The sequence below is a fragment of the Macrosteles quadrilineatus genome, unplaced genomic scaffold, assembly GCF_028750875.1.
Source record: "Macrosteles quadrilineatus isolate MER2022 unplaced genomic scaffold, UCM_ALF_1.0 Scaffold_3__2_contigs__length_128488019, whole genome shotgun sequence".
Lineage (NCBI taxonomy): Eukaryota > Metazoa > Arthropoda > Insecta > Hemiptera > Cicadellidae > Macrosteles > Macrosteles quadrilineatus.
In genome coordinates, this window is record NW_026542596.1 from 28112475 (window position 1) to 28132057 (window position 19583).

General features: G+C 35.6%; 1 protein-coding gene across 3 annotated transcripts in view; it reads right to left on the reverse strand.

Moving 5' to 3' along the window:
• Positions 1–19583, reverse strand: part of LOC128990800 (histone acetyltransferase KAT6A) — an 84314-nt gene that overhangs the window by 31734 nt on the left and 32997 nt on the right. For 2 of the 3 annotated variants that reach the window (XM_054413382.1, XM_054413383.1), the window contains 9 exons: positions 17488–17703; positions 15863–16089; positions 12846–14611; positions 10099–10196; positions 9114–9253; positions 8598–8739; positions 5559–5690; positions 4489–4612; positions 595–759 (listed from right to left, as the gene is read on the reverse strand). In XM_054413382.1, the coding sequence (XP_054269357.1) occupies positions 595–759; positions 4489–4612; positions 5559–5690; positions 8598–8739; positions 9114–9253; positions 10099–10196; positions 12846–14611; positions 15863–16089; positions 17488–17703 (3010 nt within the window). The remainder of the gene's footprint in view (positions 1–594; positions 760–4488; positions 4613–5558; positions 5691–8597; positions 8740–9113; positions 9254–10098; positions 10197–12845; positions 14612–15862; positions 16090–17487; positions 17704–19583) is intronic. The other variant, XM_054413384.1, reaches the window with a different exon arrangement.

A 19583-nucleotide genomic window follows, 5' to 3' on the forward strand; every position in this document is an offset into this window, starting at 1 on the left:
CAGAATAATTTTGAAAAGTTAAATGTATCGTTTATTTATAAATGATAATTATTGAAAGCATTCAAAAATTAAATGAAAAATAATAATGGTTTAAGGATGTTAAAGATCTTAAGGTTCGAGGAACTTGTATAGGCCGACTAGTTTCTTCAAAATATTACAGCGTACATGTAAGCCATCAGCAAAGTTTGACGATGGAATTATCATGACAAGAGATTACCTTAATAGAGGAATTATCATGACAAGAGATTACCTTAATAGAGTTATATAAGAAATTATCAAGAATTTATCATGATGTTATATCAAACACAATAAATGATCAAGATTCACCACAATCAAAGGTACTGGGATTGGTATTGAATCCATGAAGTCACAAAGTATAAAGAATCAACACATCCTTGATAACAACATTGTTGAGTAGTCAAAAATTGTAATTTACCTAGTCCGCTTTTAAGGTTTAACCACAAAACTTGCGGCTCAATCCACATGTTTTAACGATTGACAAAATTCACAACTCGTTCACAGTTTTAAGGTTTCCACAAATGAGTGGGTTGGATACCCTGTAAGTTCAATCAGACTATATTTCAGCTTGTTTACCAGTCTCCTTGCTGATGGCTGCAATGGAGAAAGGCTCGTCCTTGTGCCTGTGCAGGTACTCCAGTATGACTGACTTCCAGTAGGCATGGTACGACACTCTGCCCAGGTCTGACAATGGCTTCTCAGGTGTCCCGGGCTGGCCTTCCTCTCTGGACAACAAGTAACCTGCAACAAGCAGCTAACTTGAGTTTTTTACACTTTTAAAAACAACCTTAAAAAACTTAAATTTAAATCCCACCATATTTTTTACCAAATTTGTAATAGGCCTATTAGTAGTTTTTATTCGTAATTGTCTTCGTCCTGTCCTTATTTGTGTGTATGTTTATTAATAATTAATGACATGAATTTCATTCAACTACAATGTTTTGACAATGGCGGATACAAGCCAAAACATGTAAACAACCTATGTGTCCTATTTGAGCTCTTTGTCTGATTATAAACAAATTATTACATTCATAACTTTAACCTGAATTCTTTTTAATTTTCAATTTGGTAAATAGGATTTTTAACTTACTTGACAAAAAAAAATAGCAAAACTAGTAAAATTACCTTGAAAAAAAAACATCATAAAATTGAAATAATTGAGTTGAGTGTGATTTGCTGAGACACAATAGATTTTTCCTACAGTCACCCGACAAAGTTGGCTTCCTTGTACTGTTTATACAGAAAGCTGCTAATTGCTGCATATTTATACTTTGTCGTACGGTTTATACTTTGGCGCACATCAGGATTCCAACGAAACAACACAAAACAGCGTGGTTCTATTATGCACATAATCCGTGTACGCTTGGAAATGGGTTGGCAACACTTAAAGATAATAATACTATGAGCAGCTGATTGACTATTATAACTACGATTTAACCTGTCATTTCGTGTTTATAGTTTATGTTCTCTTTTCGGTATTTCTGAACTTTTCTTTTAAACGTTTTTAAAACATTCCTACGATCTTAATAAACAAGAAAATAGGTACCTTTAAAGCATTTTTTAGGCACGGAAACCACTGCAAATTACAAAAATATACGGAACTATTTTCTCAAGTCGCGGAGCACATTGCTTGCCAAGGAAAAAATAGCAGAGTGATACGAACCGGGGACTACTTTCTCTAGGGCACCTATTTGTGTTGCCAGCTGAACCTAAAAACGTGTTGTACAGTGTTTGAAAGACTAATTATTTATATGCTTTATAGTGACTGTAGGAAAAATATAATGTGAAACACGAGTGCAAAAGGCCTTTGCTGCACTCGAGATCATTCCGCACGAGCCGCAGGCGAGTAAACGTTGCTCTCGTGTGCAGCAAAGTGCCACTTTGCTCACTAGTTACACAAATAACTATTTCTAGCTCAAGCTTGAACAGGCTTTGGAGTTTAAATTGAAAGCAGACCTAGATAGCCAAATATCTACACTCTAAAAAGATATCTTTCATATCAAACACCTCTGGCCAATAGTGTTTTACTTAGTGTGATGGAAGGATGAAGTGTTTGGCAATGTTGTGTGAGTAGGCTGGTACTGTTGTTAAACGATAACTTGTTGTGCTGACCTACAGAAGGCTGTTGCTTTAAGTAGGCCAGTGCACTTGATCAAGGGGAGAGTTTTGTGTGGAGTGGTGAGTGTGGTGTACCGGAGGACAGGGTACTCTGGGGGAGCTCCTGCCCTTGGCCTTGGGTCCAGGTAAGACCATGTTAAGGTTTTTTCTAAATTGAGGTTTTGGAGTCTTTTCCAAATTGGGGTTTCAGTTTCTAACTAAATGATTTATACAGTTCCAGTCTACTCTACCTTTTCGTTTGATTTTACACTTTAACCGAAACATGGGTGACACTTACGTAAATAGAAACATCCGGTCTCAGAGACCGAACGATTTTTCATCAACAAATTGCATGTAAAATCTTAGATTTAGCATTTTTTTAGTATATGCGGGCTAAGGAAAGTAAAACATACATTTTCGTACAAATATATGTATTATAAAAGTAATATTAATTTACAAAAAATGTAATAAAATGTTAAAAAACATAAAACATACAATATACTGGAGACATAAATTAAAAAATAAAAATCTTCTTATCTGAACTTGTCTTTTACATTCAGTCACAGTCTAGGCACACTTTACGGGTTTTTTGGAAAAAAAGAAGCCTTTGCAATTTTGCATAAACAACTGCCTACAAAGACTGGCAGCGCGCTATACATTACTCGAAAGATCCGGCACTAGAGACCGGCACATTTTCAAAATGGAGACGTTCACTCAATGACCCCTGATTGGGGACTGATGCTGATGGGTTGGGTAGGGAGAAGAGTAGGAGGGGCTAAGGTACTGAGGGTTAGGGGTATGCACGTCCAGCAGTTTTGCCACTACAGGAAAATCAATTTTCCCTCCGGTCTCACAGACCGGTGTTTCGGTTAAAGTGTTAATCTAGGTGTTCTTTGTATTGTTTTGGGTTTTAATAAAGTTGCGTTTTGTTACCCAAAGTAACAGTGGGAACCTCAAGTTGAGGGACCTATCACATTAGTGATGGGCCGATTCCAGAACTTTGGTTTCGATTTGCGCATCGATTTCCGCACTTGATACCGATACCTAAACCTGTTATAAATTCATTTAATAACACATATATGTGTGCTTCTCGCAATCCCTATAAATAAAGGAGCGTGTTATTTTTATTTAATCTTAATACAAACATAACTGCATTTCTATTAAATAAGGTTACATAGATTACGTTAGCTTATAAGGAAAATAAGGTACTTCAAGAAGACATACATTTTAAGATATTTTATTAAATTAAATTGAAACAACAAACACCGGTTTAGGTAGGCCTAAAATGTTCACTGAGTTTTTTTTTGTTTTCATAAGCATCCATACATCTGCTGGTCCTTCATTGAATGTTCCATATTATTGCTTGAGTTATAAACTCAAAGTCAATATCAAAGTCATCTTCAATATTGTCATAATCAATATCACTTATATTGCCTAAAGAATCACATAAAGTCATGGAGTTCATCACATCACTGGAACTGAGATCATAACCCATTTTTGAACAATTCACAACGCACCAGGCATAGCAATCAAAAACAAAACATAAACAATTCACTATTCGCAAACTCACGACAGCTGTTTTAGTTTAGTCAGAGAGAAACAACATATAGACAATCATAAAATACATCGATAAACGGCCATCTCCAATAGTCACCATGAAGCCCTGAATTAGCTGAACAGTTGGTATAAGTAAGCTTGGGCATTGATCACGCATATATAAAAATAATGACAAAACTTAGCGCCAACAAAGTCGCCTGATTTTGGGCGGGAGACATTCATGCGCATCAGAAAACCCATCCAATATGTGGTGGGCTAAGAGGGTTAAAGGATCAACCATTGATTATATATACTCACGAAGTGTGTTAATAGTCAATGATATTATACACTATGATCAGCAAGCTATCAAGCTCTTTAGCTGCTAATGAAATGTACATAAAGCCTATCACGAGTTAACAAATGTGATTTATACTAGTACCATTAACTATGTACACTTTGTATTATACAGTATTTATATATTCAATGCTTGTACCATGTGGCCAATCTGGCAACATTGCCCTCGATCTGACAACATGGCGGCAAGTGATAAGCCTCTATCATTCAACTTCAAGTTGTACATTGCAAAAGGCAAAGGCATACTATTTTATATTATATTACAAATGTGAGCTAATGAACTTGGAATTATTTATTCTGACTTCGGAGTATTCCAAATAAACTATGATGTGTTTACTCTTTACAACTTTCAACGTCAGTCGAATTTTGTATCATAATTAACCTCACTTTTCAGAATCCGTATTGAGTACAATGAAGCGAAGTATCGAGAATCGGAATCGGCCCATCCCTAGTTTTACTGAACATAATGTTCTTGAGACTTACTGAAGTCTATGAGGAATCTGCCATATCCTTGTCTCTGATACTGAGGCATGGTCATGATACAAGAGACATTGTACTTCTGGGCACAGTGCTTCTCCTTGGAGAAATACCCCACTAGATGACAACCCTACAAACAGGAAATGAAGTGTGTTACTGTTAAGGCACTTAACAATTGACTTAAAATTGGATATTTCAACTTAAACTAATTTTACAAGTGATCTCTATATATTAGTAGGCAAGCATGTTTTTTTCAAACCTTTTTTCAAAGTTTACGCATACTGTTGAAAATATATTTTTCTGTAGATGTGCAGAATGCTTTTATAAATTTAAATAGATTTGAAAATAAGCACAAAAAATGGATGTAAAATTAAAAAAAAATTACATGGGCCTTATGGGTTGCCATGCTGGTGACGAAATAACAACGAAATATAAACAGAAAATCAAACAAATGGAAGCAATTCCAATTACATGTTTTATTTACAGTGTGGGGTGGAAATAGAGAACTCTGTACATTACATTTTTTGGTTGAGTTTTTGACCATCTAGAAGACTTCTAGCAGAGTATATTTAGTGTTTATTTAAATTCAAACACGTATAAGGATGTACAAGTTTCAAATTCTGTCAGAGACTAACAAAAATTGAAGAATATTATTATTTAAATGGGAAAAAGTCCATCCTAGCACAATAAAGTTATTGTGTACAATAAACATATGTAGGATACTGTCCATGATTCATCAATAGTATCTTTACTGTTCACGTAATTTTGGTTAAACTGCCCTAGGTTGGATCCTTATTTCATACCTTTAGGATGGTTTATTGTGCGATAATAATAATAGTATGTTTTTTGTCAATTAAAAATTAATAAAAACTTGTACAGAGTGTCCAGTGTCCCATCGAAGTAAAATTCAAGGACTAGTCCATGTTTTTCAGGTTAAAATTCAAAATTTCTAAGCCAAAACTTGCTGCCCAAAAAAAATTACCCTAGGACGATTTTCCATGATCGTGGCAACGTCCATGATTTGTGATTTCTTTAACTAAATCATTAAACAATCTGTAAAATAGTAGCTTACATACCTTGTGATCATTTTTGGTCAATACATAAAACAGGAACGGCTCCACATCGTAATAGAGAGTCTTGTGGTCTAGGAACAACTTGGCTAGAAGGCAGAGATTCTGACAGTAAATTTTATTCACATTCCCGTCAACCTGTAACACAATAGTGTGTTGTAAAAAAAATTAGGAAATAGGTTATAGAGATAGGTCTAGTTAACACAAATAGGATATGATTTGTAGGGGTGGGCGAGTAGTGATTTTTCAATTCGAGTCGAGTCGAGTCGAGTATTTGAGTAAAAACTCGAGTATCGAGTCGAGTCGAGTAGTTGCGCGTTAAGTAGGCCTAGGCCCAGGGTTTATGCTGCGGTAGTATTTTTAGCATCTTGCTATTCACAACTTAAAAATGCTAAGTTTACATTGTTTTGCAGGCTAGGCCTATGGCAAATTTTCTACAAATAAAATTGAAAGATGTAATGTTCAAACAAATGTAATATTAGCCCACTGGAATTTTTTGTTTTAAATGCTTAAGTTATTTAATAATATTTTTTCTACAGTTAGGCCTAACTTAGTTTTTGTCTTTGCATAGAGTTTGCAGTATTTTGCTGAAACAAATTTCATCCTAGCCTAAACCCTGCCTAGGCCTAAATAGGTAGTTTAAGTACTTATACCAAATTTTCTAAGTTATATGGTTACTAATTATTAGTACCTCCTACCTTAGGCCTAATAAAAAATTTGGCCTAAACTACTTGTTGGCTGCAGCATTAAATCATTTAGGCCTACACATCACTTGTTATTGTGTGTTTTACTTTTTCTTGCCTTTAATTCCTCCTCACTAACATGATAATCAACCTAACTAACTAACTTAATAAGGTACCTAACTTTAAGAATAATTTCAATTCAAATAAGAAACAGAATTTATAAAAATAAATTTATTTATTTAACAGAAAACTTTTATCAAACTACATATTGTATCACAAGTTAAAAACATCAATGAGGTACAACATCAATTTTAAAATAGGTAATCACTTGGATAAGCACTTCATCTGTCTGAAGTTTGAAGGTTATGGGTACTAGGGCTATCCTCTTCACTCAGTGCATTTATAAAAATGATCAAGTAACTTGTCTCTGACAGACTGAAAATATCAAATAAAAACATAGTAGGCCTATTATCTCGAAATAAAATCCCACATTAAACACTTAATTTAAAATTAAAACACATTTCACTGTAGCCTGGTATAGCCTATTAATTTGGCCTTTCTTTATAAGGAAACTCACATTTTCTAGGTTAAGTTACAATTCAAACTGTAGTTGTCATGTTTCTGCGACCAGATTGAAAATTGCACAATCAAAATCACAAACAGAATATGTTTATTTTACTTTCTATTAAACTTCCACTACCAAAATCAATTTTATTTTAAGTTACAAATTCACTTCAAAGTAAAAACATTCAAAACTGACGTTGACATGACATAACTTCACTCCAATCCATTGTTTTGTTATGTTCTTGTTGTTGCTATGTGTCACCATCTTTATCTCTCTCTCTCTCTCTCTCTCTCTAGTCGGTCTGCTCCTGCTGTCTGCTTCTGCTTTGTTTTCCCATCAAACAGCTGTTTTGCAGGGCTGACGTTGCCATATTTATCATTACACCATTATGGTGAATGTCGGCAAAATTATCATAAAATTGTTATAGCTTTTATTTCGTAAAAAAAGTTAATAGTTTGACTAATTTAAATCATGTTTCTGTAAACTCGTTAGAAAATTATACTTATAGTTTGTTTACGCCAATACCACAGTTGTAAAAGTACAAAAGTTATCGTCCATCTGGCAACACTGAGTTTAAAGTGGAACTGATCTTTTCTTTCTGCCATTTGCCTAGACCCAATGAGATTGCGTCATTCAGATGCATCGATGTTCCTTGCAGTAACTTATCGGTTTGTAAAACTAAACACCAATACCGATTAATTTGAAAAAATATTATGCTACAATAGATTATTTTTATTTGTTGTATTTCTATATTTTGGTATAAAATATTTTGTTATTTCTATATTTTGGTATAAAATATTTTCATGGCAGTTCAAACTAAATCTGATACTGTACTTTATAATATCTTCAAGAATCGTCTGCCATTGTTAGGCCTACTAGTCACGAGACTCCCTTGTTGACTATCGACTATTGCAATTCGATAGATTCATTCAATGCTTTATTTCAACTTACTGTATCGTTATCGAGACGTATTGTTGACTGTTGTAGGAAAGTGAAAGTAGTAGTCCTCTTGCTAGCTCTGCCGAATGACGATGGGTGTTTGTTGAACATTTGGTTTACGCTTGTCTAACCTATATGATGTTAGATAGTTGTTTTTTGTAGGAATGGGGATTAAATAAGGCATCAACACAAAACAAAATATAATTTATTAAATATGGATGTAGAAAATCGTGAATTGGCACTATTTATAACTACTCGACTCGCAATTTTCGAGTAGTAATTACTACTCGACTCGAGGTCGAGTATTTGAAAAAACTCGAGTAATTACTCGAAGGTCGAGTACTCGCCCACCCCTAATGATTTGTAGAAGATCTGATGATAATTTCTTTGAAGGTTGTTGAACATGATCATTACTACTTTTAAACCATGTTGGATAGGAGAGTCAATAATACCAAATACCGAAAAAGTTGCTGCATGGCTCATTCAATTCTTCTAACGAGATATTGCAAATTTTCAGTTATTGCACAACCTTCACAGATATCTTTCAATATTGCAATTATATCGCTAGATTTCCTTCCCAATAAAAACCAGGAAAAAATTTCCCTAAGAGTGCCAAATATTTGTGCCTTGAACATTTCAAACAAAAAGGGTAGTATGGTGGAAAATCTACTATTGGTTGACTTTGACCAGTAAGATCACGGTTTCTGTAAGGAACGGTTTCAGAATTCTTTAGGTTAGCCAACTTTTTAGAAAACTGGACGGTAAAGATAAAATATCAAACACAACATTGTAATACATGGGTAGAAAAAAAATTCTAAGAAATTTCTTGGTCAACTAAGTACTAGTACAACCACAAACCTCAAAAACAGAGAGATCATCACGCCTGTATATCTCGGTGGCGGGGGGATGCCTCCATGTACACTTGTCTTGATGTCTCTCCAGAACTGCCTTACTTTTGGTGTATTTGAGGCAGAACTCACACAGAAACAGCTTTGGTAATCTGGCAAACAAACAAGACAAATGTGATAAGTTGTTTAGGTAATGTAGAAGGACATTTAACGTATCTTTAGGGCAAAGTAAATGCAATAGATTTGGTAGGTGAATATTAGTGCCATCACAGCGTCATTACGGATAAAGGTCCTCAAAATTTGGGGTCTGGACGGTTTACATTCTTGGAATTATATATTATCACCACCCCAAGAGGGATGTTCCCCGCCAGAACTGAATTATTTTTCTGCTTTCTATCCCCACTACTTGCCGATTTAAATGACATCTAGTCACATAAATTTAGTTAATTATACATTAATTTCCTACCATACAACACAATCCTCCTGGTAAACAATCATTAGTGATATCTTTCTGTGTAGTGGTTACCTTGCGTACTCCTGGGGGAAGGGGGAGGAGTACCAGGTTTGAATCTCATAGGTTCCAAACTCGATGGCCGCTGGACACCTAGTCTGCAGCGACCCACCTGGAGTGGACGTCGTAGCCACAGGCTCAGCTGACTCCACCGTCTGCAACAAACCATCACGAATGAACAAAATACAATGATTATTATATGTATTCTTTAAAAATAGTCTAGTCATCAGAACAATTGTACATTTGTTTATTTAACTAAGAGTTTATTTTAAGGGTAGATTCATTAGAAATTCCCTTTTGTTGAAGTATAGTCTGAACGGTTCTGAGGGTCTTGATGGGCTCCTTTTTAAGATTGTATGGCACGATTCATGTACATGGTGCTTTGAATAAATAGACCTTAAATAAAATAGAGATGTACTGTAATAATCAATTTTAACAAACCCTAGTTTCCAAACATTTAACTTAATAGTTAATACTTGGTTTTGTAATAATTTTTTTAATAAATGTTTGACTGAGTTGTCAATCTAGACAAGAGTAGCAGACAGCCAAGACATTAGACTAGACATAGAGTTTAGTTTTAGAGTTGTGTATTCACGCGTTGCGTTGTCGTTCGGGAACCGATCTCTGACAAAGTAGCTCGAATCCTGGTCCTGGGCTGGACGGCTTCGAGTAAATGGTGTTTGTAGCCTGTCGTCTTTGTTGATTTTGCTTTCACGCTAATAAATATTTCCAGTTGGAGAAAAACTTTACACATGTGTTCTATTTGACTCTCAATAATTGTTGAATATTTTAAATTAAAAATCAATCCCAAACAAATTCCCGCCTATTACAGAATTTTCGTATAATTCCCGCATAGTTCCGGCGTTATAATATTCCCGTACAATTTTTTCGGTTTTCCCGTTCGCTGGACACCCTGTTATTTATAGTGATTTTTTAAGCCTCTTGAGTTTAACCAGTTACTATAATTTTTTAACCAACAATAATTGGTTGTTTGTCTTACCGAACTGATACGCTGCTGAATCGCTTGTTTGAACAATTCCACATCTTTCTGTGACACAAACTGTGGCAAATCCTGCATGCTGTTGATTCTCTGGAACACTGTGACAAAACATCATATAAAATATAAAACAAAACTTGTCTTAAGAAAAAAAAATTACATTAGATCCTTAGCCACTGACAAGGTGATATAAAGCTGAAATCTTCATGACCACAAAACATAAGGTTGATTGTGTGAAATGATATCAAACAACTCCTGTGTTTCCATTTCACGATGAAGCTGGTTCTCAAAAATGTTAAATGCTTACTGACAATATTGTTCTAAGGCAAAATCAAATTTAGCTATAAATAATCCAATAACCTATTCAGTTTTGCATAGGTACTTAGAAACTTATAACATCCTAGAACATTTGTTAGCTGATTAAAAAAAAGCCTCAATAATATTAAAACATGAACGTTAAAAGGAATTAATCTGAAGCATTGCAGGTATATTTTATTCAATTTTACCAAAAGAATGGCCTCTAGATACCCACAATTTTTAATTTCTGAATTACTGTATGTATTATTGTTAACTTGATGTAAAAACAAAGAATTTTTGGAATATAAATATTTTAAATAGTGATAATTACAATATTGCTACTCATCAAATTTAACTACATCGACAAAGAACCAGAGATAGGGGTTGGAGTGTAAGTTTTAAGATGATTTAGAATTGGTTTGACAATACGCAACATCAAACAGTTTTGACAAAGATATAGAAAAAGTTTTTAAACAAAGAAGAAATACGGTAGTGTAAATTAACTATATGGCACAAATGCCACATTGAAAAAATTAGGTTCTAAATCAAGAAAATCATTACTGGATAAAGCTCATTAAAAAAATTAGGTAGGCCAACTTTAAATTTAGACAATTTGTTTTACACATTCACTAACACAATATTACTAAATTTTTCATTCATATGGACCAGCGATGCACATCTGCGATGGCTGGTTTCTACCCATGGACTTAAAAAACCTTATATCTTTGTAACAGTCTGTTTGAAGGCCCTAAATTCTCTGCAGTTGTCTACAGGGCTGTCTGTCGCATATGTGCGTCTTGGTCTGTGGATATGATGATTAGTAACGTCATACGATAGTTGGCAAAACAGTTTATTACTTTGCTAGTTTGCTGAATCATTATTCCGTGGTCTGCGTGTACTGTTAACTAAGTGACACTTGGTCTATGTGTAATATAAAAATGTATACCTCGGTAGGTAGCAATGACCGCAGTGTTGCATATGAGGCGATTGGTAGCGAACGTGTTAAGTGGTTTATAGAAATAGATTTTTTTTAATATTTTAGTCATTTTTTTAATGGATATATTTGAAACTTATTTGGTCATATCCGATTACTTATACTACTAAAACATATTTAAGCTTGTGCAAAAATAATTAATTTTTTAATAATTTAAATAACCGTACTATGAAACTATATTTAACAAACCCATTTACACCTTATTTACATGAGTTAGTAGGTTATCTTTTAAAAAACCTTCTTCCGTTATGAAGCAATAACTTGTTATAAAAAACCATTACCATGATTGATATCATACACTAATGGGCTACAGTATTAATGCTAAGCAAAATTTGCTTAACACAGACTTGATTGGATTATTTAAAATTTAATTAGGCAACCTAGTAAAATAATCTTACTTTATCGTACCATTTAGATATATTTTAAAAAATTAGAGGATGTGGAAAAGTCTAAAAAATGTTATAATTCAGGCTACTAGCAATACTAAGTTTTATATAAGTGTTAAATATGTAACTTGTTATTATCTTTTTCTTCCTTGTATTACAAGATGACTATTGCCTGATAATATTATACAGAAGAGTTTCCCGTTTCCTCACTTTGCCCAGAAATGTTGCATAATCCTTATCACAGTTAGAAAATTTACTCATAAAACTAATATTATATTTAAGTCTTTTGTTTTATCTTGAAAAATGTACATTAAAATGTAGAGTCTTTTGACATTATACTTTAGTTTCATAAAACAAACAAACAAAGTTCAAATAGATTTTATACCCAAACAATTGTATTCAAAAATGTTTTTAGGAAAGATGTAGATTGAAACTGAACAAACCTTAAGAATTACTTATTTTTTGTATGTATACAAAATAGATTATGGTGAATGGATTATATGGCTTAAACATTTTCAGATGTGTCTTAAATTATCAAAAGTAGAATTTTCAAATATTTACTAAATTCACCTTAAATAATAGTTGTTGCAGCTTAACACATTTTATTCTAACTTGCTAAAATAATATGACCAAGGAAAGACATTTAAAAATGATTCAAAATATGAGTTGGAAATAGCTTAAGCATTCTTAAATATATACAAAGCAAAATAACAGCAAGCATGAATGAAATGAGGGGAGGGTCCGTCCAGGTTACGCCACCTAACCAAAAATCTTCCCTTCATAAGACACCTTGTGAAAGCCAAAAACGATGTAAGGATTTTGAACAAAAATGAAGTCTTAAAACATGACATATATGAAAAACCTTGACTGAAATGAATGACATCTTCCTTTCAACAGTTTAAAATAAAATTATTGAAACAAAATATTTTGACAAAATGAAAAATGGGACGTGTCTATTGGTAACACAAACGGAAGGATGCTACAAGGAGGGGAGAATGTTACAGTGTATATTCCACCACAACCGGGTGCATGTTAGGCAAGCAGACGGGAGGAGGGGGCGGGTAGTGTCTTACCCGAGCGGTTAGAGTCGGTCGGCCTGAGGTGGTCGGTCCGAGAAGGTGCTCGGAAATGAGATGGAGGCACAGGGTGGTGGTGGTCACGGAGAGTGGCTTCCGCGATAAGTTCTCTCTTTTGGGCTTGCTTTTTGTGCAACATCAACGTACTGTCGGAAACAATGTGGGGACCTTCTTCTTTAAACATACGTCTTCTTTCTGTTTCATGTTTTTTAGCATTTGCTGCCGTTTTAACGAGAAAAGAGGGGCTTAAATATTTAACTTCGGGGGGAGGTGGTAATTGCAAGGGAGCAGGAGGAGTTAAAGGTACAACAACTTCTTTGGAGGGCGGGATCGTTCCCGTTTTAGGCACTTTATTCGACGTTTTAATTTCATTAACAGTCTTATATTTTCTCTTTGGTAACTCGGAACGGGGTTTCCGCCTCCCAGGATTATAATTAGGTGTATTTGCTCCAGTTCTAAAGCGGCTGTGAGCCGGAGTAGTGAACAAGTGGCTTAGTCCGTCAAACAGTCCCTTGAGTTGTCCAAGACCGGGCCGATACATTTCTTTGTTCACCGGTCTGTCGTCTGCTGGTGCTGTTCCAGACGAGCTGGTTGTGGACATGGGTTTGTCCAGAGCAGCTCCTAAGGGAGCTTTCAACGTAGAAGTCAGTGGTGTGTGAAGAGTAGCTCCTAGAGGCGAACACAAGGTGCTCAGGCTAGTTTTACATGAAGGTGGAGTAGTCACCGAATGCTTGGGGTTGATGAGACCACTGAGGGGAGTAAAGGCTTCGATTGTGTTTGAACCAAAAATATCTGCCTTCTCTTGGGCTGCAGCAGCCGCAAACCCCCAGGGTTTTTCCTTCTCTTCGACAAAAGAATTATGGTTGTTTACTTTGTCAGTTTTTGATGATGTAACAGAGTGACTGTTTGCTGGTGATGACGATGACTTGTTCAAGTAGCTGTTGGACAAACTACTGATCAATGAAGACATGTTACCTCCGGGTTTTGAAGTTAACCTCCCGTTGGATCCACTGGGGGACTTAGTGGGGCTCCCTGTGCGAGGTGCTGGTGCTTTAGAAGCACTGGTGGAAAGTGGTGTAAAGCTGTCTGGCAATGATGACTTATAAAGGTTAGAAAACACAGGAGTGTCGAGGGCAGTTGCAGGAGTATCAGCTTGATTATTCGACCCGGCACTTTTAGGCAGAGTCTCTGTTATTTTGTGACCAATACTGGGTGTCTTACACCGATCGTGATTGGTCGCGGACCTCAGAGGTACCGATTTGCGGAACTCTACATCTCCACTCTTCACCACCGGCGGTTTCACTTCTTTAACTACATCCCTAACTACTTTATTTTTTTCACTAACAATAATATCACATTTCTTAGCCTCACTATGAGTCCTGACTTGCACTTTGGTATTCTGCTCCGTGTCGGAGGTACTACTGGACTCGTCACTGCTGCTGCTGCTACTACTACTGCTGCTACCGGAGGAACTACTGCTAGAGCTCGAGTCCCGCACAGTACGAGCGCCCGCACCCACACCACCCTGGCGCATCGCATAGAATGCACTCGTTCTAAAGAACTTTTGTTTCTCTTTTGAGATTCGATCGCTAGTCTCTTCCCGCTGGCCACTGGCCGGACCCCCACCGGGAGAGGAAGGGGAGGGTGAGGATCGGACAGGGGCTGGAGGAGGAGGAGGGGACTCATTACCATCCTCAGAGCTGCTCTCCTCCACAACACTGGCTTTCTTGCCCTTGCGTCCTGTCAGTCCTCGCGCCGCCAACCTGCAACAGACGGTACTCGGTATACCACAATAGCAAACTTGTAGCAATATGTCAAAATGTTACAAATCTTTAAATTCCTACAATGCTAAATAAAATATTATCAAATTACACTTACACTTGTAAAACAAAAATCATGACTATTCTGTAATAACTATAAGCATTCAACTCCGACATTTAAAAAAAATGCCAATGAGTTCTTTTGAATATAAGCTTGTATAGTTTTTTTCCAAGCATTAACGTCGATTCACACACATCAGTTCCACCACAGTTCAGTCACATCAGTCACGTCACAGTCAAACAATGTATTCTTTAATAGATTTCCTTTTGCGTTTTCTACGCTCCTCCAGCGCAGTTCCGATGCAGGTCTGTCAGTTGCTCAGGCAACATCCGTCAGTCAATTTTAGATTTCTTCCAACTGATATTTTGGGATTTTTCGGACGCCTGATGTTCTTGTGTATTACTGATCTTTACTTTTCATTCTTGTGTCATCCTAAAATATTGAAGGAACTATTGATATTCTATAAATAATCTTGACTGTAACATCACGGTAAATAAAGTGATGGAAGACTGACTGAAACCAACTGACAGATAGTTAACTGACAAGTTTCAGATGCAACTGAGACTGTACTGTGATGGAACTGATGCAACTACACTGATGTTTACAACTACACTATTAGTTTTTAGTTTTTTGACTGATGTAGGCCTTACATGTGTAACTTACACTGTTGTTTAAATTATTTGTAGCCTAAGTTATTGAATCTTAATTAATATGCTAACCACTGGACATTTTATCTTTGCAGATTATTCAGACTTCTTAGCCTAAGTTACCCTCATTTTTACCTCAACAATACAAAATGTTCTTTTTTGCAATTTGTTGTAATAAATTCTTGATTCTTGAAGAATTTGAATCGAACTTGAGTGATACAGTTGTAGCTTACTCTGTGAGCTGATATTTACTGATGCTATGACCAACTAGCATATCAATAATTATCCCTTATGTTGTCTTTTACTAACTGTCCAGTAACATAAATGTGCTCATGAAAGTTATGCCAATTTAACTAAACGTTACCCCCTTTCTTAGGAACTTAGGTTAATAAATCGTTACCATACAACATGGTAGAACTAACTCTCCTTAAAGTTAGGTGTATCCACTCATATATTTGGAAAAAAAAACACATCACTGAATAATAAAAAAAACACACCACCACCCGTACTAAAAGCACATCAAACCAGATACAAACTATAGCTTACCTTTGATTTCTGAGCTCCTTATTGCGTTTAGGGGTCTTGTGTGAAGAGTTTGGTGTATTGGCAGGAGGCGAAGGTTCGTGAGCCGGGGGAGGGGGAGGCGGCGGCTTGTCATGAGGCTCCAGACAATACGTGCATCTCCAAGATGACTTGGGCTTGCGCTCAGGAGGAGGTTGCAGACAGCCTGTGTGATAGACTCTCTCACACGTCGCACATGGCACCAGACACGTCTGTCAACAACGTTTGTTATTACAATGGCAATTGAATTTTTATCCAATAAGCTTTATTTATTACACATTATCATTTCAAGTGCCTCAGGTTTAATTTTCATTATAATTACATGGTGTCTGCAACATCTACCATACCAAAACCAGTTGGGCTTTTAGGGATTTTGAGGGATTCTTACCAAACTATTTATGAGTAAAATACATATAAATTATGCTACAGAAGCGAATTTTGTTATGTTTACTTTTGTCTCTTAAGTCAAATAAAATAAAAATATAAAAGGTTAAATTTACCTTCATGACATGTCATGAATCATCTGCCAGTTACGCAACTCGTGTTCGGACTACTTGGCCAAGTTTTTTAATTGTAAATACTGTCGTACGTGTTTCGTGTTATGTGTCCTAAATGTGCTGACAACTCCATCCACGGATGAGAAGACCGTATTTTAACGTTCCTACAACCTGAAGATGTGCTCGCTTAGCAGCAAGAAACGGCCGTAGTTACTTTATAGCTTTAGGATCAATCGACGCAACAGGTAAATTAAACCTATTATATTTGCATTATCTTGATCCAGGGGCTAACCCATCATGAAAATAAAATATTTGCTACATACAAGGCACATATTTTTATCAACTAACCAATTCTAAAGCATTAGTTTGTTGGCTTTACACAGTTATTATTTAAATTAAATTAAGATGACAACAAGGCTTCCAGATACCTCCAACTTTAATTATCATGATTAAACTCAAGACAAGAAAAGTTTAAAATGATCAACTTAAAATGTCATGGCTTAAATAATTTATTATTTCCTTGGTAAAAGAATTAAAACAGTTCCAATAAATTATATAAAACATAGATACATTTATTACAAAATTCTGGGGGTTTCAGGGACATCTGGGACCCCAATGAAATATTAATGACATTTGCAGGTGATCAGAGATATCCTGTAGCTGTACACAACCCGTATTCATGGTTACATAGAATACCTATTATGTCACACGTTGCAGTGGGTAATATTGATATGAACCACTGATATTTTTTATGAATTTATATTATAACTGTACTCAATGTTTAAATTTTTTATTGATTTTGGGTTTTGATTTATTTAAGGATTCACTGCAGACTCCTCACATACCATTGGACCATATTTTATACAACTTATAACAGTAAGGTTGGAGATGTCATCTAATTCTGTTCTCAAGGTTTAATTTACATTTCTTATTATGATTTCATCAATCTCTTTAGTGTAATAAACTTATTTCTAACAATTCTCGCTTTACACTGTGTTTTATCCTCACTACTGTTTTTTCTCCTCACATTTAGAAACCTCCTAACCAGAAGACGAAAAATGTTTACTATTAATGACAACAACAAAAACACTCTGTTATCTAGTTAAAATGTACCTGTTCTAGGGACTGACTACAGGCAGCGCACAGACGACAGTCCTCACAATACCACGTGGACAATAGTGGTGCCAGGCTGGGGTCTTTGGACTGAGGCACACAGCTGAGGTGGACGCCGACTCCGCAGCTGGCGCAACAACTGAGCGCCTCTGCCTCCCCAGCGCGGTTCTTGTCTGCTGTCCCCAGGCACTCGCTGCATATGGGTAACGCTGTCTTCTGCAACAAGAGTGGCGATATGATTAGCACACTAACATTTCTATCATGAACACAGTACCGTATAACCATTGGTATTACCATAGATAAAACATACTCCCCCAAGTAGATTTCTCATCCTTATGGAACAGCTGAAGACAATTTTATTGTTAGTTCTGTACGGTTTATGTAGAGGTCGTGTTTTGTTTACAATTTGTTTCCCGTTATTACAGTCATTTAAAACCTCATTTAACCAAATAATACAATCCAATCATAAACAATAACTTGTCTCCTAGTTATATAAGCAAACAGTGAAGCACAAATCAAGAAATTAACCCTAAAATAATAGAAACAAAATGTTGTCGACACTAGCACCCAGTGTCACCGTACATGAACTAGACTCGAAAAACGTGCGTCAAAATTTACAATGGGATGACAAGTCTACTTGTGTTGGTTAGTCTATGGTATTACTCATCTATTCAACTCTTTGGATTAATAGTAGATGGTAAAATAAAAACGCCTATTGACAACTTTGGAATTTTAGATTTTGTATCAAGGATTTGGTTGTCATAAAACAAGTCACTAACCTGAAGGAGCCAAAAATCGGCTGTTTTTTAAATAAGGTTTCAGTGGCTGGACTTTTTCTGAATGTAATATGTGTTTTTTCCCCTTTTGATTTAAGCATTTCAATAGATCATATGCGTAAGTGCAGAGCCCTAGTCAGTATTTCAAAGATAAGTTTGAAAATCTGAACAAATAGATAGTCTGAACACTGTCTGGTCCCAATTGGTTCGGATTTTTGACTGTTTAATGTATCTCGTAGTTTGTTATTCATATAAAGCTTTCTTACTATAGGGAAAATGTTAACAATGAGTAGGATATACTGGGTGGCTGAAAAGTAACTTGCACCTCCCCCCCTTAACTTTTCAACCATTTGAGATATTTGAAATCTGTGTGCGGCAACCTTCTTAGAAATGAGGATCTACAATAATTATAGTTATTTTGAAAATGTTGCAAGGGTAGGGGGGGTAGCTCAAAGTTTTCAAATGGCAAGTATAGTCAAGTTTGGTATCATTTTGCACATCTTGACAAAACCAAACATTGGCATAAATAAAATCAAAATCGGACCTCCAATAACAAAATGGCACCCTAAAACGTTTCAAATCCAAATAACCATGAGGGTGGCTGAAAATTAACTTGCACCACCCTTAACTTTATAACATTTTGAGATATTTTAAATCGGTTTGCAGCAACCTGTTTGGATATGAGAGGCCACAATAATGATGGTTAATTTGGAAACTTTTGCCCTTAGGGTTAGTGTGGGTGGGGGGAAGGGGAGGGTTAGCTCAAAATTGTCAAATAGAAAGTATGGAGTTTGGTATCCTTTTAAAGGTCTTGACAAAACTAAACAATAAACGTAAATAAAATAGAAATCAGACAACTAATAACAAAATGGCAGCTAAAAATGATTAGGACAATGGTTATTAAAAGTATTTTTTTACTGCCATTTGGTTATTAGTGGTCCGATTTCTATTTTCTTTGTGTTAATTGTTTAGTATTGTTAAGACCTGGAAAATGATACCAAACTCGACCATACTTCCTATTTGAAATTTTTGAGCTTAGCTGAAGGGAAAAATTTTCAAAATTAACCATCATTATTTTAGTCCCTTGTGTCTAAACAGGTTGCCGCAAACCGATTTCAAATATCTCAAATAGTTAAAAAGTTAAGGGGGTGCAAGTTAATCTTCAGCCACCCTCATGGTTATTTGGATTTGAAACGTTTTAGGGTGCCATTTTGTGATGAGTGGTCTGATTTTGGTTCTCTTTACGTCAATTGTTTAGTTTTGTCAAGACCTGTAAGATTACATCTTTGACTATAAATACAACTTCTGTATCCAATAGTC